The sequence below is a fragment of the Mustela putorius genome, unplaced genomic scaffold (genome assembly GCF_011764305.1).
Source record: "Mustela putorius furo isolate JIRA1106 unplaced genomic scaffold, ASM1176430v1.1 tig00537248_pilon_pilon_pilon, whole genome shotgun sequence".
Classification (NCBI taxonomy): Eukaryota; Metazoa; Chordata; class Mammalia; order Carnivora; family Mustelidae; genus Mustela; species Mustela putorius.
Genome location: NW_025422387.1, coordinates 11,258,771 through 11,278,824, shown reverse-complemented (window position 1 = coordinate 11,278,824; position 20,054 = coordinate 11,258,771). Strand labels below are relative to the sequence as shown.

The following is a 20,054-nucleotide window of genomic DNA, read 5'->3' as shown; positions in this document are numbered from 1 at the left end:
TTGTATATTTAATAAATATTATTATAATAATAGAATCGCTGCTGATCCATCCTGCATGCTTCTAATAATAATAATTAGTAGTAGTAAGAGTATTGGTGCAGGCACTGAATTACCTGGATGGTAATTCCTGCTTTAAGGGTTCAAAGCCAGGCTCTATCACTTTCTGTATCTGTCACTCTGAACCAGAGACTTCCACCTTTATGAGACTTGGTTTCCGTATTCGTAGAATAGGTTTAATTACAGAATCCAACAGAGAGGGTTCTACTAGAGGAGAAAGAAATGAAAAACGCTTGGCACAGCACCCACTCAAGAATATTAAATTAGCGGTTATTACAGCATACTGGTTTAGAGCACAGTCAAGCAGAAGTCAAGTGGCTCTGAATTAACATCTAGTACACGGGATTCTGAGCAAGGCCCTTTAGATCCCTGAGCCTCAGTTTCCCCATGTGTAACTCGGGGAGGTAAGAATTGTTGGGGTTATTGGGAAGGACCGCTGAGCTCATGCACAGGAAGCGCTCCGGACACACAAGATGGAAGCTGCTATGACCCCCTCAACCCCCCCACCCGGCCCCCCCCACACCCCGATTCGCCGCTGCGGGACCCACCGCGCAGTTGACAAGATCGGGTTTCCCTCCGCGGGCTATAACGGGCAGCCCGCAGCCCGCAGCCCGCAGCCCGCAGCCAGCAGCTCGGGTCGAGAGGGTGTGGCCACGGGCGTGGGCGGAGCGATCCGTACACCCGCCCCTCGAGGCGGGTAGGCGGGGCGAATGGGGCGCCCTGGCGCGCGCGCGCGCGACGGGCCCAGGTACGCGGACAAGATGGCGGCAGCAGTGGTCGACAGCGCTATGGAGGTGGTGCCGGCGCTGGCGGAGGAGGCCGCGCCGGAGGCGGCGGGCCTCAGCTGCCTAGTCAACCTGCCCGGCGAGGTGCTGGAGTACATCCTGTGCAGCGGTTCGCTGACGGCCGCCGACATCGGCCGCGTCTCCAGCACCTGCCGGCGGCTGCGCGAGCTGTGCCAGAGTAGCGGGAAGGTGTGGAAGGAGCAGTTCCGGGTGAGGTGAGCCCGCCGCCCCGCCGCCCCGCCGCCCGTGCCCCCGCCCCGCGCCCCCCGGGTCCCGGCCTGGCCGGCCAGCGCCGCCGCCTCCCAGCCCGCGCGCGGACCCCCTTCCCGGAGGCCACCCCAGGACCCCTGCCCGCGGACCGACAGACAAAGGCCTCCAGGCCGCCGGCTCCCCGGGCCCCTGAGGTCCACGCCGCGCGGACCCGCCGCTGCCCAAATTCGCATCGGGAAGCGCCTGGCAGCCGGGGCCCGCCATAGAGGGTAACGACGATTAGGATCGCCGCGGATCCATCCTGCGCGCTTCTTTGTGCCCGACAACGAGCTAAAATGTTTACATGGATCTGGCGATGCCTTGATCCTAACAGCCCTTGGAGGAAGCGGACGCGGCATTCCCGGGTTGCGGACCGAGAGCACAGATTTCGGTGTGGGGACCCTGGATAAATCTGGCCGTGGCACACTTGCCTTATGACCTTGGTGGGGAGGTTAGCGACTTCCCTTTTCTTTTGAGCCTCATTCATCGACTTTCTACGGTGATCATCACACCTACCTTTCACTGTGGTTATTAAATGAGATGATGTGTAAGGAGCATTTACGCAGGGCCTGGCCCTTGGGAGGCGCGCGATCAATGTTAGCAGCCCTTGTGGTCCCTGTTATTGTTGCTGCAGCTGTCCCCATTTTACTGATGGGGAGTGAAGACAGAGCCATTCCTACTGCTACGCCAAGGTCACGCCGCGAGCTGCGTGCCGGGTGGAGATTTGAACTAGGGCCACCGCCGGGGCCCCTGGTGCCACTAAACCATAGTGCTTGCCCTGTTTCTCAAGGCTGCCTTTGATTCCTGTGTCTGCCTTTGAGTCTCTGTTAAGCTGAGAGGGTTTTTCTCTCCTTGTAGGTGGCCTTCCCTTATGAAACACTACAGCCCCACCGACTACGTCAATTGGTTGGAGGAGTATAAAGTTCGGCAAAAAGCTGGGTTAGAAGCCCGGAAGATTGTAGCCTCATTCTCAAAGAGGTTCTTTTCAGAGCACGTAAGGATCCGTTGATGTAGCTCCCCGCTTTTGCCTGCTAGTGTGGTCTGGGTCTGGGTCTGGGTCTGTAGGCATTAGCTCATCTAGCTCTTTCTGATAACTCCTTTTTCAGTTCTCTCACAATCCCTGACTCACTTAGATGGCCGCAAGAGTCATTGTGTCCTTTTCCTCCCGTCCAACAACACGAAGCCATTTGTCCCTGCCAGCTTTACTTTTCTAAAGCCAGAGAGAGAATGGGGAGTGGAGAGGGAGGGAGGGACCTGCCGCACAATGTAGAGGGAATCCAGATCAGCATTATTTCTCTTCCAGGAGGTTAAACGTATTTTTCACAGCCTCTGCTTGAGTTAGGAGATCACCGGCGATCGAACACTACAGATTTTTTGCCCAGTTGTTTTCCCAGAAGGGTTGACGAAATTCATACGGTTTTTCTTCTCTGGCTTTGCAGGTTCTAACTAACCAGTAGTGAATAGCATTGTTTCTTAAGTTAACAAGAGGATTAGAAGCTATCTGCAAATCAGAATTATTACTCCCTCAGTTAAATGATCTTGCATTCATTGTCCATGAAAAGTTTTTTATGTTTTTTTATTATTGCTGAAATGCATGTTTTTTTGTAGTTATTTTTGTTTTCCCACAAAGTGTTTCAGAAGTTTATTAGGTTAAGATTCTTAACTTTTCGTAATTCTGGGGCATAGTTCATGTTACTATTTTGAATTTATTTATTTATTTTTTAAAAGATTTTATTTATTTATTTGACAGAACCAGAGGGCACAAGCAGATCGTGAATGGCAGAGGGAGAGGGAGATGCAGGCTCCCCACTGAGCAGGGAGCCTGATGTGGGGCTCTATTCCAGGACCTTGGGATCATGACCTGAGCCAAAGGCAGAGGGCTTAACAGTCTTGAGCCACCCAGGCACCCCATACATTTATTTCTGATTGAGGACCTAGAAGTAAAGCCAGTCTGATTTATTTATTTTTTGGGGCTTGGGGTTTTTTTGTTTGTTGTTTTAAGTAAACTGTATGTCCAGTGTGGAGTTTGAACTCAGGACTCTGAGGTCAAGAGTCACATGCTCTACTGAGTGAGCCAGTCAGGTACCCCTGATTTATTTTACTACCCTGGTTTACTGAAGATTAATTCTGCTTTTCTTACTCTCTTCCTTTCTTTTTTAAGATTTTATTTTTAAGTAGTTTTTGCACTCAGTGTTTGTTGATACTAAGGTGGACAGAATTGATGTTCTATTCTGGATAAGCCTTGCCCTGGCTAGAAGCATTCATATCACATTTTAAAACTGATACAAAATGTCTGTACACACATATTTGGGTGCTAGATGTTTTTGACGCACTTGGTTGTGACCTACTAGTTTGCATCCTCTAATTCTAGTCCAGCTGGTTTTGTGTGCATTTTTAACAGCCTGTGTATTTGTGTAATAATGATGAATTATTGTGTTTTTTTCCTTAGCTCCCTCTTTCCGTGTATGACTGCCTAATTAGAAATATGTCAAGGACTTTGAACATAGCAGGAATAGACTTAAGATTGATCTGTGGGCGGATGATTACTTTGGCTCAGGACCCTTAAATTCTTGCGTGCACACAGGTTTATATGAAATTTCCTGCCTACTTTCAAACAAAATGGGAGAAGTAATAGAATTTTAAAGCTCACTGGTACCACCACCTTAATTTACCTCGCAGAAAACAGGCCCAGTGGGTTAAGTGAATTGCCCAAGGTACTAGGCTTCTCTCTGGCCCTTTGCTCCAGCTTGAGTACAACATAAATTGCATGAAATCACTGTTGTAAATTATGATATTTTGTATTTCTAATCCTTGTTTCAGAGCTGGTTTTTCTCACATTAGTACTCTGAGTAATTTCAGAAATTCCAGACCATGAAAATATAATTAATTTACAACTGGCAGTAAGAGCTGAACAAATTATTGTTACTCCCCATGTTACTTTCCACCCATGGTGGGTGGTGCAGGCTAGTGTAGGACAGCTGTTACTGCTTCCACGCACTTGAGCATCTCTGTTTGCAACTCAGAATTGTGTGTGAGAGTGACAGATTATTCATTGCCTGTTATTGAGGCCTGTTTGTATGTGTCTCCTTCATAGGTCCCTTGTAACGGTTTTAGTGACATTGAGAATCTTGAGGGACCCGAGATATTTTTTGAGGATGAATTGGTGTGCATCCTAAATATGGAAGGAAGGTAAGTCATGGTTTTAGCAGGGATTGTTTTTTGTTTGTTCATTCTAATAATGCCCAGAATTAACTGCTGTAATTTGTATGTGGCTGAACCCTGGGATATGTTTTCCAAATATTTCGTGTCTTGCTATAGTTATATTTTTTTAAAAAATTCTGTATAAATAATGTTAATACACTGAGACAATTGATGTTTAAAGAAACCTTACAAAAATCCTTTTGGAAGAAAAAGAGAATTCGTGTTTATTCCTGCTATGGGGTAAATATTGTGCTCGGCACTCATATCTATTATGTCATTTAGTAATATAAACTACCCTTCCTTTATGATCTCTCCACCTACCATCACCAAATTTGTCTGTTATGGATTTTTTAAAATTAATTAGGCATGTTTTAATTTAATGGAGGATTTTTTTTTTTATGATTTCTGAATTTCATTAAGAAATAATCTTACTTTGGCCATGAACATTGTTGGCATCTGATTGAACCTCTCTCTCTTCTGATCAAGAAGAATCCACCATCTTTTGTTTGTTGTTTAAAATTTTTTATGTCTCATATTTTCTGCTGCGAAGGTTATTTTCCAATTTATCTAAAAGATGACCTGGCTTCCAGTTTGACATACCTATGAAAAAGATTTTCTGCTCTGAAAGTTCTGGAAACTATTAGTGATAGAAGATAAGAAGGCTGGCTTAGCATCTCCCTTAGAGCTTACTGTGAAATATCTCACAAACAAGTTGTAGGATATTTTCCTTGTTCTTTTTAAAGGGGTTTAAGAGAGAGAGCTATCTATCAGTGGAACAACTGTAGGGGAGAGGTAAGATGTGCCACTATTCTAGGCCTTGGATGAGTTCAGATGCAGAGGTCATTTTTCCGTTTCTATTTTGGTTTATCTATAAATGAATTGGAGTATGATCTAATAGTCAGTATTGTGCAGCCTTAAAAATAAAAGCTGACCTGTCTTTTTTACATATATATGAGTATACTTTCAAATACATAAACGTAGTGTCAAATATATTAAGTTTATTGGTTGTTTTAGTTTTGATTTGATGTTGAGTGCAGACTTTGTTTTTTCTTGCTTACGTTGTTTCTCTCTTCCTCCCCACTCCCTGCATTTGCATTGGCTTTCCCTGTCCCACCCCTGTAGTTACTGAGGACAGCTTAGCCTATGTTCTGACGTGCTCATACACATCAGTATATATGGGAATGGAGGGAGATGATTTATTTCACAGAATTGTGATCATAAAATAGGTGCTTTTCTGTATCGTTTTTTTTTTATTCAGCATTACCTTGTGGAAATCTAATCAACTGATAAAACGTCAAATTCACCTTATTAATGGCTATATACTATTTTACAGTACACACTGTAACTTATTTAACTATCCTACTGTTGATGACCAACCACTTTCTTCTCCATCTTATGTTATTGTGGAGGATATTGGTTTTTGTGGTCTAATTTCTAAGTAATAGGCTCCTGGGAATGAATGTCCAAGGTCAGACTATAGAATGTTATGAAAATCATAAAAGATAGCATGCCCTTGACTGGGGAGACTTACCGTTACAAAAATGTCAGTTCTTCTAAAATTAACACATAACCCTGGTGCCATTCCAATTAGGATCCAAAAAGAGTTTTTTTGTTTTAATTGGATGATATGCTGAGAAGAATAAATTCACTAGACAAGTCGGAAAAAAATTTTTTAAATAATCACATTGTAAATTTTGCATCACTAGGTAATAGGACATAGATGAAGCTCGCTATAACCAAAACAGTGTTTAATTAGAAGTTGAGGGCTACATCAGTGACAAAGAAGAATTCGAAAACGTGTTCCAGCATAGAACATAATTTAATATATTTAAAGGCAGAGGGGAAAAGGTGCCATATATAGTGATTGTTATTGGAAGTAACTGAATAGTCATCTAGAAGAAAGTAAAACTGCTATCATATACAAAAATTAAGTTCCAGAAGATTAAATAACCTAAATTTAAAAATTATCACCATGAAAATCCCTCAATAAAATAGCAAACTTTGTGTCTAATCTAGGGAGACCTACTTAACTAAGACCAATGATACAGAAACAATACAAGAATATAGACAGGGTTTTTTGTTTTTTTCTTAAGATTTAAAATTTTTTTTGACAGAGACACAGCAAGAGAGGGAACACAAGAAGGGGGAGTGGGAGAGGAAGAACAGGCTTCCTGTAGAGCAGAGAGCCTGATGCAGGGCTCGATCCCAGGACCCTGGGATCATGACCTGAGCCCAAAGCAGATGCTTAACGACTGAGCCACCCATGCATCCCTAGACAGAGAGTTTTGCAATAAAAAATAAACTTCTTTTGACCAAAGAAACCATAAAGAAGTCAGTAGAATTCTTAAAATTTCTTTTTTTTTTTTTTTTAAGATTTTATTTATTCATTTGACAGAGAAAGAGACAGCAAGAGAGGGAATACAAGCAGGGGAAGTGGGAGAGGGAGAAGCAGGCTTCCTGCTGAGCAGGGAGCCGATGTGGCACTGAATCTCAGGACCCCGGGATCATGACCTGAGCCGAAGCCAGACGCTTAATGACTGAGCCATGCAGGTGTCCCAAATTCTTAAAATTTCTAAGAAGAAATTGAAAAAGGTACAAAAGAGGAGGACATTCACAGAAGAGCAGATCCAAAGGGCTGAGAATCCTGTAGATCTTTAAATTCACTCTGCAAGGAAATCTTAAATAACAACGAAATACTGACTTTTTTACTTAGCAGACTGGTAAACATGACTAAACATGTGCAGCCAGCTAAAAAACACAGTTACTATCTTTTCAGAAGTGAGTGTCATAGACATGTTACCTCTTGGCCTGACACATATTTTGAGCCTAAAATTGTTATTTTTAAATAAAAAGGAATACTCACATTTTAAAATATTTTCGGATGCTGGTTTTGTTGAAGGACCATGTTTGTATTCATTCCTGGCAAGTGCTTATTGTGCAAATATGGAAAGCATCGGAAGGAAGGATAGTTTTCCATAAATGCTGAAGCACCAATCTCAATATTTGAAAACAATTTGCATTTATGGTGTTCTTTGTGATCTTTAAAAAGAGTGCATCTACAATAAAGATTTGAAACAACCTATTAAAAATGGCATATGCTGTGCCTGAGAAAATGACCCAGAGTGACCATCACTGAGACATATTTCAGTAAACCTACTGGATTTTAAAGACAGAAAAGTCTTTTGGGCAGCCAACCAAAAAAAAAAAACGAAGTCACTTACAAGGTTAAAAGAATGAGAGTATCATCAAACTTCTCAACAATTGCACTATGTCAGAGGAAAAAAGAGTAATGTATTTAAGATGCTGAAGGATCAGAAATGTCAGCCAAGGATTTTTATATCCAGCCAAACTGACTTCAAGTATAAAGGCTGCAGACAAACTTAACCAGCTTGCGGGGACTTGGGGACTTTTGAGTCCTTCAGGAGAAATGTGGTAGAAAATGAGCTTCAAACAACCAAAACTACCAGAGGGACACTGGCACAAGGACTAATGGTGAGCATTAAATATGTATTTGCTTAGTTAATAGGGTCGAAAGTATTGTATGTAATGGTCATAAGCGTTTCCAGTATAGATCTAGGACAGTTGTTAAAGAAATGAGCAGAGAATAGGGGAGAATGGAAACAAATATTTAGCTGTTTTTAGTACTCATCAAGGTGATGAAAATACTGGTCTTGTTATTCTGAGGCTGGGCATGTGTTTGCTTCTGAGATGTGGAATAAAGCAAACGAGTACCTAGGTAGTATTCTAATTCATCTCTGGTGTTCTGGAGAAGTTGGATATTCCTGCAAGAAAAAAAGTTAGAGACACAAAACAGAAGATGTTTAGTTCTGAATTTGATTTAGAAGTGTCGGTATGAATTCCCGAGATATGGTTAAAAATATGTAGGGGTGTGTATGTGGATACACACATATAGATACACTAGATTTATTATTTCTGTCTATTGGAAAGGTCTAGAAACAATAACCAATCCAGTAGAAATGATGATCCCTAGTACCCAGAAGACAATCGTGATATACCCTTTCCCATCAAAAGAAGCCATGGTTTTGGGGAAAGGGCTGATTCTAGGTCTGATTCCAGGTCATTGTAAAAAGATGAGGCTGGAGCATCTTGGAAGTCTGGAACCAGATATCAGTAGAAGTACCAATATTTCATGTTTTAAGTGTTCAGGGGCCAACATGGAGAGGCTTCCATTGGCTAGAGATGTGATTTGAGCAGCAGAGTGAATAATAACTGGGATGGGTTGGATCACACCAACTGTGTATAGCTCTGTTAGTTCATAATAATACTCAGGAACAACTGATTGTTCACCTTTGGAGGATAATAAGAATCCAAATTATTTTGAAAAACAAAAGGAAAGACACGAGCGTTTATCCTGCCTTTCCTAAATACTGTGCCATTGGGGGAATCAAATAGTAGATGAGTGGAGATTATTCCTTATAGAAATGCTCCAGCTAATAAATGAAGAAAGGATGGTGGAATTAGAATATCACCACTTTGCAACTTCTAATGAATTAATGGACCTGGGCATTGAGGAGCAGTGGCTGCTAACATCACCGAAAGGGCCAGCCAAGGCATGATTGCCTCCTGATGGAAGGACTTCACTACCACCTGTGAAGTAGTCTTGCCAAATAAATGGAATCTGAATCTGATCAAGCATCTACATCCAATTTACAGGAAATTCAGAAGACAGAAGAACATGTGAAACCATACCTTGTGGAAGCAATCAACCAATTCCAGACTGTGGGAAACTGCAGGTCACACAACCAGGTTTCTTCAACAAATCAAGTGCAAGGGAAAGAAAAGATGGAGGGGGATCCCATGCATTAAGAGACTTGAATGACCTCAAAATGGGCTAGACTTAGAGTGTTCGGGGATATACATTTGGTGAGGCAATCGTGAGCATGGAGGTGTGGGTTGTGATGGCTGTAGATGGGAGAGAGGGCCCTGGAGGGCTCTGGGGGGTCTGCAAAGTTGTTTCTTAGCCTGATGGGTGGATATGAGGATGTTTGTCTTATCATGCATTGAGCTTAATTCATGAAGCTGTTTGTTTGTTTCATGCAGTTTTCTAGATTGGCATACCTTACAACTCAAAGGTTAAAAGCTAGTGGAACCTAGCTCTTCTGATTTTCATTTACTAACCGAAGAGTAAGAGTTCTGTCGTTCTTTTCTTTCTTTTTTTTTTTAAAGATTTCTTTTTTTTGAAAGTGAGCCAGAGAGAAAGCACAAGCAGGGTGGGGAAGAGGGGCAGCACAGAGGGAGAAGAAGCAGGCTCCCCACTGAGCAGGAAGCCCAGTGTGGGTCTTGATCCCGGGACCTGGAGATCATGCCCCGAGCTGAAGGCAGTTGCTTAACCGACTAAGCAACCAAGGCGCTCCAGAGAGTTCTGTATTTCTGAAGCCACACTGATAAACTAATCAGTCTCCCTCCTATTTCCCATGATCCATGTGTGCATTTGGAATATCTGGTGACGCATTTCATTTACTTAGCAAGTATTAAGCATCTTCTGTGTACCAGGCTCTCTCTCAGGCACTGAGAATACACTAGTGAACAACACAAAAAGCCCTGTCTTCATTGAGCTTCCATTCTTAGTGGGGGAGATCGTCACTAACCAACTTAAGATGATTGATTACATTAGCAGATTCGAATTGCTGTAAACAAATACTAATCAAGGAGGGGTGTTTGGCTTGGTGGTGAGAGGAGAAGACCTAACTCGAGATGACATTTGAATGAAACCCTGAAAGGAGGCGAGGGTGCAGAGTGCAGATCCCCAGGGAGGGAATGTTGTCGTCGAGGAGCTGAGAGTGCCGAGGCCTGAAGTGAGCACCATCAGGCGCAGTGAAGGAACGACAGGGAAGCGGTGTGGCCAGAGGCCTGGAGGAGGCAGGGAAGAGCAGGAATTGAGGTCAGAGGGGCCATGAGGGGAGAGTTTAAAGGACCTCTTAGGTCATCGTTAGGACTGGGGCTTTTACTTTGAGCAAAGTGGAAAACCCATACTGTGACTTAGCATGCTCAGTGAGGCATTTGGACCGCCGTGTGGAGGGGAGACTGGGAAGGGGCAGGGTTGAAGCTGAGAGCTCAGTTCAGGTGCTTTTATAACGCAGACAGAAGATGTTGGGGACTTAGATGAGTGATTGAGAAGTGTTCACATGTCTGGTAGACTTTGAAGATAGATCGATTAGCACAGGTGGATGGGTTAGATGTGGCCTCTGAGAGCAAGCGAGCAAGGAGGCCAGGAGGTCTACAAGGTTTTTAGCCTAATTGCAATGGCAGATTACCTTTACCTGAGGGGGGGTGACTGGGAGGGGACACATGCGTAAGGAGTTCACCAGACACCCAGATGGGGATGTGGAGTAGCAGTCGGTTATACGGATCTGGAGTTTAGAGCAGAAATGCATACTGGAAAATAAACTGAGGGCTGGAAATAATAGTGGAAATAGTAATTTGGAAAATAATGGAAATAATACTTGAAACCGTGAGATGGGATGAGATCACCATGGAATAAGCATAGAAAGAGAAAAGCATTAGCCCAAGGCCTGTGTTCCCTAAGGCAGGTGCCCAGGGACCAGCAAAGGATTCCAGATACCTCACCCCGGTTTGTGAGCCTCAGCCAGCTGCCCCGGCTTTCAGGTTTCTCCTGGATTTCTTTTTAGTCAATCTGAAGCCGAACAGGTCAGTGTTTCTTAGATTTCAGCACGAATAATCTAGTGTTAGTGACAGATGCAAAGTCGTAAATTGTGCTGTCTGCCTCCATGATAACAAGTGCTGTGTGATCACGAAGCAATTATATTATTCTTGTTAAGTAGGCTCTTTACATCCTATGATCAGTGTGAAATAAAAATTAAGGTAATCAAGGTGTTAGTATCTTGATTCTCATTGACTTATTTTTGTTTGTTTTCCAGAAAAGCTTTGACCTGGAAATACTACGCTAAAAAAATTCTCTACTACCTACGCCAACAGAAAATTTTAAATAACCTTAAGGCATTTCTTCAGCAGCCTGATGACTATGAATCGTATCTTGAAGGTGAGGCTCTGACAGAGACCTTCTAACTAGCAGCTGAGTTGTCGCTCAGTACAGTAGTGGAGACCATCCTTGAGGGCGGGATTTTACAGTCTGATCAGTTAGACAGGCAGAACTGCTAACTGCAGAGCTAAGATTTTGCCAGTGTTTGGCTGTCAGTTAAAGAGACAGTGTTTTCTAAAGATGTACTGTCGGTTCAAAGCACGAGGCTGATAACTGAGCTAATGAGGTTAAATTCCCTTTTTCTGAGCTTTGAAGCATCATTTCCAAATCAGAAATAAATTTGTCCAGTTTTGTCTCCGTGTGACCTCGGGCAGATCCCTTCAGCTCCCCTCCCTGGTTGGAGCTGAATGAGGACCCAGTGTTCTTGTGCATCAGTGAGTCTGCATGTCCATGACAAGAAGTGAGGAGAAAGAAGTCGAGTGGACAGACATGACAAACAGAATAACTTTGTTCCTGCTAAGTCAGACAAGAACAAAATGTGACTTCATTTTTTTAAACTAATTTAAATTCCTAGTGTATTGCATAAGCCCTGCCATAAATTACGGTTATGAAGTACAGATAGGACTGTTCATTCACTTTTTTTCTTTAAGATTTTATTTATTTGACAGAGATCACAAGTAGGCAGAGAGGCAGGCAGAGAGAGAGAGGAGGAAGCAGGCTCCCTGTTGAGCAGAGAGCCCGATGTGGGGCTCCATCCCAGGACCCTGGGATCATGACCTGAGCTGAAGGCAGAGGCTTTAACCCACTGAGCCACCCAGGCGCCCCTGTTCATTCACTTTCATTCCCTCCTCCCTGTGACTTACCCTGTTCTTCAGTTTTCTTCCTTTCCAGTGCTGGCATGGTTGTGTCCCCATTTTATTCCTGTGGTCGTGTGGGCTGTCACCGCCTCTCCCAGCAGCCGCTTTCTAAGCAGTATTTGCTTTCCTGAGCCTCAAGGCCGCTGAGACCTAGCGCCGGTCCTACCTGAAACTTGGCCTTTTTTTTTTTTTTTTTAATTAACTCTGCCTGCTTTTTAGTGACTGCCATAATCTGGGATCCCTCGCCCAAACCTTTGCCTGTTACTCTCCAGGACACCCCCTTTGTTCCAGCCGGATCATTGTCCTCCCCTCCTGGCTGCTTATCTTCATTAGTGGTATTTTCATTTTTCTTAGAATTCCCTCTTAAATCCTGCTCGACCGCAGAAGTACAGTTCAGATTTAAACTTCCATTGCGTTTCTGCTGATTACTGCAACGCTTGCAGATTTACTCGCCTCAGGAGGCTTGCGTGCCCTAGCACTGACTAGTAAACCACGGCACAGTGTGGGTTATTTGTTCTCCAGCTCATCATGAAGTTTCTTGTGTCCCTTGACCTTAACATGATTCTGATCACTGTGTACTCCACATTGCCTAGTGCAGGTTCTTCTTGATGCTGTAAAAGTCTCATCATCCGGAAGGAAGTGAAAAATCTGTTTCAGTTGATTAAACTCCAACAGCCTCACCACCCCGGAATCTTCTCCTGTGTGTCTTGGAGTGGAGAATTACCCCTATCTGTTTTTTCCCAGTGAGGAATGATTTGACAGGCTTTGTTTTCTGTAGCTTATTTATGAAGACTGATTTCTTTTTCATCTTCCAAATATGAAGTAATAGTACGATTTTCACTGACTCATCCAGATCAGTGCTCCATTGAAGGTTGTTGAGCAAGTGGAAGTCAGCTCCAGGGTTTTGATCCATGGAGACTAACAAGAATAATCTGATAGGACTAATGCAGTCTAGAAATCATAGCATCAGGATGGATTGGACTTCAGGCAATAGGTGAGGAAACCATCCCAAGAAATCCCAGGAGTCCGTGACTAGCTAAGGGGCAAAACTGGGACTGGCTCTTTTGATGCCTGCTTTCAGCTCCTTGCAGTGTAAGTAGGGGATCAAGAACCTGACCTCTTGAATTTAAAATGACTCCAAAAAAAAAAAGTCATAACTGCAGCTTCTCAAGTGAAAAGGTCTTATAACCAAATAATCAAGTTAGCCCTTTGGCATCTGGTTAGAAAATTGCCTAAGGCAGTAGAGAACCAAGCTGGATTCCAGAGACTATGTCTCTGGTCTACTTTGTCTAAGTCTTCAGCAGCAGGTTGGCTGAGTGTCAGTATTTCTCTGATTTGAAAGTACTGTCTCCTCTCCAAAGTTCATTCACTGTCTCATCTTTGAGGGGTACAAATTGTAGAAATCCCTCATTGAGGGTTTCAATTTTTAAATTTTTTAAAAGATTTTATTTATTCATTTGAGAGAGAAAGAGGGAGAGAGCGCGCACAAGCAGGGGGAGAGGCAAAGGGAGAAGGAGATGCAGATTCCCTGCTGAGCTGGGAGTCTCATGCGGGGCTCGATCCCATGACCCCAAGATTGTCCCATGACCCCAAGATTGTGACCCAAGCCAAAGGCAGACACTTAACCATCGAGCCAGGTGCCCCTCAACCTTTTTTTTTTTTTTTAAGTAAAGTGATTGTCTTAAGCCATTATGTTTTCAGACTTCCTGGAAGGAGCTCCTTTATAGCGTTTATTTTTCTTTGTAATAGAATATGGGAACATGATTTGTCTCATGCCCATTTTTGAGTCCATAACCTTTGAGAGAGGATTTGGTTTATTTATTTATTTTAAAAGATTTTATTTATTTATTTGACACAGAGAGAGAGAGATCACAAGTAGGCAGAGAGGCAGGCAGAGAGAGGAAGGGAAGCAGGCTCCCTGCTGAGCAGAGAGCCCGATGCAGGACTTCGATCCCAGGACCCTGGGATCACGACCTGAGCTGAAGGCAGAGGCTTTAACCCACTGAGCCACCCAGGCGCCCCTGGTTTATTTTTTAAAAATAAAGTGTTTAAACTCCTTTGTTGTGAGAATGTGACTCCTTCTCCGTGTACTAGCAGCAAGGTCTGTCCTCCACGAATGAAGCTTACCTGGGAAGATGATGCAAAGAACTGTGGCCCTCGGTGTCTGGGCTGAATGAGCAACTGCGAGGGAAAGGGTACAAATAGCTTATTCAGTAATTCCTGTTCATTTTCAGGTGCTGTATATATTGACCAGTACTGCAATCCTCTCTCTGACATCAGCCTCAAAGATATCCAGGCCCAGATTGACAGCATCGTGGAGCTCGTTTGCAAAACCCTCCGGGGCATCAACAGCCGGCACCCCAGCTTGGCCTTCAAGGCAGGTGTGGAATTGCTTTCGATCCAGCCATATTTGCAAAAGAGAACCTAGCAGAGCGATTGGTTGATTTGAGAAGCTCTGCAGGGTATTGCTCTGACGTCACCAGAAAAGCAGTTAGTGACACTACCACGTGCTCACCGGGAGATGCGAAAAGACTTCTGAGTTCATACTCGTTTCTCCACCCTGGACCGGCAGTACCTGCTGGGTCCTGTTGGGACACTGCTAGTGTCTTCGTGGTGCGGGTTGTTTGGGGCGATGGTCACACCTTGGGGAGTACTTGTGTCCTCAGAGTAGATCTCTGTGTTTCAGGCGAATCCTCCATGATAATGGAGATAGAACTCCAGAGCCAGGTGTTGGATGCCATGAACTATGTCCTTTACGACCAGCTCAAGTTTAAGGGGAACCGGATGGATTACTATAATGCCCTCAACTTGTACATGCACCAGGTAAATGTGGGTGAATTAAAACAGAACAATACATATTTTTTCAGCTCATTTCTGACCAGTTGTGTCATCTTTGAGGGCAAATGCATTGTCTTTTCATCTCTCAGTGCCCAGGGAAACTCATTTTTGCCTCTACCATCAGGATATTGCTCTGGATTTTTATTCCTTAACTCTGTGTGAAAACCCTTGAGATCATTTTCTGTCTGGAAATAGGTATTTCTCTGACTTTGGTCAGTTTGTGTCTTATAAACACAAAACTGTTAAAACTAATCAGGTCTTTTTTCTGCACTGGCCTTTCAAAGGGTCAGAAGAAACTTGGCCGGCTGTATCATTGATATTTAGTTTTTATGTCCTTTGTCCTCGGCACCGTTTTCAAATCTATTCTTTTGCCCTCGGTGCTACCCTAATTTTTTTTCTTTCCTTGGAATGGCCTTTTATTCTTTTTGGAAGACAGACCCCCTAAATCCCAGATCTGCAAACTTTCTCTGTCAAGGGTCAGAGGTTTTGGCTCTGCAGGCCATATGCCGTGTGTCCTCAATGCCCAGATCTGCTGCTGGAGTTGAAAGGAGGCATGGACAACGCAAAAACAAATGAGTGTGGCTGTGTTCCTTTGAAACTTCCTGTACAGATACGGAGATTTGAATTTCATGTAATTTTTATGTGTCACGGAATAGTATTCTTTTGGCTGTTTTTTTAAAATACTAAAGTGTTGACACTCTTCTTATGCAGGCCCCATACAGAAACAGGCAGTGGAGTAGATCTGGCCCACAGACTGCAGTTTGCAGACCCCTTATCTAAATAAATCAAATATTCCTCCACTTAAGCCACGAAAACCTAGTGTCATTCCCAGTGCACAGCGGGTGCCCCATAGCACTTACATGGTAGGAGCGATGAGGTGCGATTCCTTTCCGTGAAGCTGAAGGATTTTTTTTCTCCTTTAGGTTTTGATTCGCAGAACAGGAATCCCGATCAGCATGTCTCTGCTCTACTTGACAATTGCCCGGCAGTTGGGGGTCCCACTGGAGCCTGTCAACTTCCCCAGTCACTTCTTGTTAAGGTGGTGCCAAGGTGCAGAAGGGTGAGTCACTAGGCCATGTCACGACTGGGCCTCAGGATTCACTCCCGTGGTGGTGAGAGGAAGCACAGGAACTGAACAGAGGTTCACCAGAGCACGGGGATGGGCCAGCTGTCCGATCCTTGGCCATCCGTGTCAGGACTCTGATTCTGGGAGAAGGGCACTCTGGATCTTTCTGTATTATTTCTTAAAGCTGCACGTGAATTTACAAGTCTCTCAAAGTATGTATAAAGAGTAGGATAGAGGGCACCTGGGTGGCTCAGTGGGTTAAAGCTTCTGCCTTGAGCTCAGGCCATGATCCCAGAGTCCTGGGATCGAGCCCCACATCGGGCTCTCTGCTCAGCAGTGAGCCTGCTTCCCTCTCTCTCTCTGCCTGCCTCTCTGCTTACTTGTGATCTGTCTGTCAAATAAATAAATAAAATCTTAAAAAAAAAAAAAAAAAAAAGAGTAGGACTAGGAGTTCGGCATTTCAGGTGGATCTCCAAGTCCCTCGTTACAAAGCACAACAGATCAAAGAGGTTTTTGTTTTGTTTTAAGGAATGTTGCTTTTTTTTTTCTTTTTTTAATCGTTTTTACTTAAATCCCAGTTAGTTCACATACAGCGTACTGTTAGTTTCAGAGGATTTGGCACTTCCTGTAGAATATCCAGAGCTCCTCACCATAAGCCTTAATCCCCATCACTATTTCACCCTTCCTACCACACCCCACCCGCCTCCCCTCTGGTAACCATGAGATTGTTCTCTGTAGTTAATAGTCTGTTTCTTGGTTTGCACCTCCTTTTCCCCCCCCTTTGCTCTTCTGTTTGTTAAATTTGACATATGAGTGAAAGCGTATGGTATTTGTCTTTTTCTGACCGACTTACTTTGCTTAGTCTTATATTCTCTAGGTCCATCGGTATTGTTGCAAGTGGCAGGATTGCATTCTTTTTGATGGCTGAGTAATATTCCATTGTGAATAAGTATACCACTTCTTTCTCCACTTATCTGTTGATGGACACTTGGGCTGTTTCCACAGTTTGGCTGTTGTAGATAAAGCTGCTGTAAACATCAGACGGCACGTATCCCTTTGAATTAGTATTTTTGTACTAATTTTGTACTAATGCAGTTGCTGAGTCATAGGTCAGTTCTATTTGTAATTTTTTGAGGAACCTCCATATTGTTTCCCTCAGTGGTACCAGTTTGCATTCCCACCAACAGTGCAAGAGGGTTTCCCCTTTTTCCACATTTTCACCAATACATGTAGTTTCCTATGTTACTGAGTTTAGCCATTCTGACAGGTGTGAAGTGATAGCTCGTTATAGGTTTGATTTGCATTTCCTGGTAATGAGTGATACTAAGCATCTTGTCATGTGTCTGTTGGCCATCTGGATGTCTTCTTTGGGAAAGCATCTATTCATGGCTTCTGCCCATCCTGTAGCTGGATCATTTGTTTCTTGGGTGCTGAGTTTTTTAAGGTTTTGTTGGTTTGTTTGTTTTTGTATTTAATAATCTCTATACCCAATGAGGGGCTCAAACTCACAACCCCAAGATCAAGAGTCGCACACTTCCCTGAGCCAGCCAAGTGCCCCAGTATAAGTTCTTTGTAGGTTTGGGATCTTAACCCCTTTATCAGATTTGTCATTTACAAGTATCTTCTCCCATCCCATAGGTTGTTTTTTGGTTTTGTTGTTTCCTTCACTATGCCGAAGCTTTTTATTTTGATGAAATCCCAGTAGTGTGTTTTTGCTTTTGTTTCCCTTGCCTCAGGAATCGTATCTAAAAAGAAGTTGCTGTGGTTGATGTAAATAGGTTACAGCCTGTTTTCGCTAGGATTTTAATGGTTTCGTGTCTCACATTTAGGTCTTTCATCCATTTTGAATTTTTGTGTTTGATTTTTGCGTGTTCCTGTCCAGTTTTCCCAACACTGTTTGTTGAAGAGACTGTCTTTCCTCACTGGATATTTTCCTGCTTTATCAAAGTTTAATTGACCATGTAATTGTGGGTTTATTTCTGGGTTTTCTGTTCTGTTATATTGATCTACGTGTCTGTTTTGATGCCAGCACCATGCTGTTTGGAGATACTACAGCTTTATACTATATTTGAAGTCCGGAATTGTGATGCCTCGAGCTTCGCTTTGCTTTTTCATGGTTACTTTGGCTATTCTTGCCAAATGGATTCTTGCACAGAATGTCTTTTCATTTCGTTGTGTCTTCTTTGATTTCTTTCATCAGTGCTTTATCGTTTTCAGAGGACAGGTCTTTCACTTCTTTGGTTAGGTTTATTCCTAGGTATCCTACTGTTTTGGCACAATTATGAATGAAATTGATTTTTTTAAAAATGAAATTGATTTTTAATTTTCTTTCTGCTGCTTCATTTTTGGTGTATGTAAATGCACCAGATATCTGTAGGCGGATTTTGTATCCTGTGACTTTATTTAGTGGAATCTTTTGGGTTTTCTATATAGAGTCTTGTGTCATCTGCAGATGGTGAGAGTTTGACTTCTTGCCTCTTTGGATTCCTTTTATTTTTGTTGTCTGATTGCAGTGGCTAGGACTTCGGTACTGTGTTAAATGACAGTGGTGGGAGTGGACATCCTTGTCTTATTCCTGACCATAGAGGAAAAGCGCTGTTTTTTCCCACTGAAGATGGGGGTTTTTTGTATATGACCTTTATATTATGTTGTGATATGTTTCCTCTAAACCTACTTTGTTGAGTGTTTTTATCATGAGTGGATGCTGTACTTTCTCAAATGCTTTTTCTGCATCTGCTGAAGTGATCATCTGGTTCTGTTCTTTTATTACTATGGTGTATCACGTTGATTGATTGTGAATACTGAACTACCCTTGCAACCCAGGAATAAACCCCACTTGATTATGGTGAGTGATTCTCCTAATGTGTTGTTGGATTCTGTTTGCTAGTATTTTGTTGAGGATTTTTGCATCCATGTTCATCAGGGATATTGATTGGCCTGTAGTTCTGTTTTTGTTTTTGTTTTAAGATTTTATTTATTTGAGAGAGCGTGCATGTGCATGCACCAATGTGAGGGGGGGCCAAGAGGGGAGGGAGAAGGACAGGCAGACTCTGTGCTGAGTGTGGAGCCCAGCTCAGGGCTCAGTCTCACAACCGTGGGATCATGACCGCAGCCAAAGTCGAGTCTGCTGCTCAACTGATGGAGCCACCCAGGTACCCCTGTAGTTCTCTTTTTTAGTGGAGTTTTTATCTGGTTTTGGAATAAAGGCAATGCTGGCCTCATAGAAGGGGTTTGGAAGTTTTCCTTTCTTTTCTGTTTTTTGCAATAGTTTAAGAATAGTAGGTAGTAACTTCTCTTTCAGTGTTTGGTGGAATTTACCTGTGAAGCCATCTGGCCCTGGACTTCTGTTTGTTGGGAGATTTATTTTTATTACTGATTCAGTTTCTTTGCTGGTTATTGCTCTGTTCAAATTTTCTTTTTCTTTCTGTTTATTTTGGTACTTTGTTTCTAGGAATTTATCCATTTCTTCCAGATTGTCTGATTTGGTGACATAATTTTTCATACTATTCTCTTATAACTGGACGTATTTCTGTGGTGTTGGTTGTTATTTCTCCTGTCTCGTTTGTGATTTTATTTTTTTGGGGTCCTTTCGCTTTGCTTTTTGATAAGTCTGGCTAGAGGTTTATCAATTTTATTTTTCAAAGAACTGGTACTTGGTTTCATTAATCTGTTCTATTGGGGTTTTGTTTTGTTTTTCTATATCATTTACTTTTCTTATTTCCCTTCTTCTGCTGACTTAAGGTTTCATTTCTTGTTCTTTTTCCAGTTTCTTTAGGAGTAAGGTTGGATTGTTTGAGATTTTTTCTTGCTTCTAATGTATTGTATAACTGTATTGCTATATACTTCCCTCTAATGACCACCTTTGCTGCAACCCAGAGGTTTTGGACAGTTGTGTTTCCATTTTCATTTATTTCCATGTATTTTTAAATTTCTTCTCTGATTTCTTGGTTGACCCATTCATTGTTTAGTAACATGTTGTTTAATATCCACATATTTGTGGTCTCTCCACATTTTTTCTTGTGGTTGGTCAGAAAAGACGT

The 20,054-nt window shown here is 42.8% G+C and overlaps 1 protein-coding gene across 3 annotated transcripts in view; it reads left to right on the top strand.

Moving 5' to 3' along the window:
• The first annotated feature begins 769 nt into the window (after positions 1–769).
• Positions 770–20,054, top strand: part of FBXO21 (F-box protein 21) — a 53,574-nt gene continuing 34,289 nt past the window's right edge. For 2 of the 3 annotated variants that reach the window (XM_045073499.1, XM_045073498.1), the window contains exons 1-7: positions 771–1,057; positions 1,950–2,085; positions 4,186–4,280; positions 11,192–11,313; positions 14,345–14,491; positions 14,797–14,933; positions 15,872–16,008. In XM_045073499.1, the coding sequence (XP_044929434.1) occupies positions 819–1,057; positions 1,950–2,085; positions 4,186–4,280; positions 11,192–11,313; positions 14,345–14,491; positions 14,797–14,933; positions 15,872–16,008 (1,013 nt within the window). In that variant the 5' untranslated portion in view covers positions 771–818. Of the gene's footprint in view, positions 1,058–1,949; positions 2,086–4,185; positions 4,281–11,191; positions 11,314–14,344; positions 14,492–14,796; positions 14,934–15,871; positions 16,009–20,054 lie in introns of all 3 variants that reach the window. The other variant, XM_045073500.1, reaches the window with a different exon arrangement.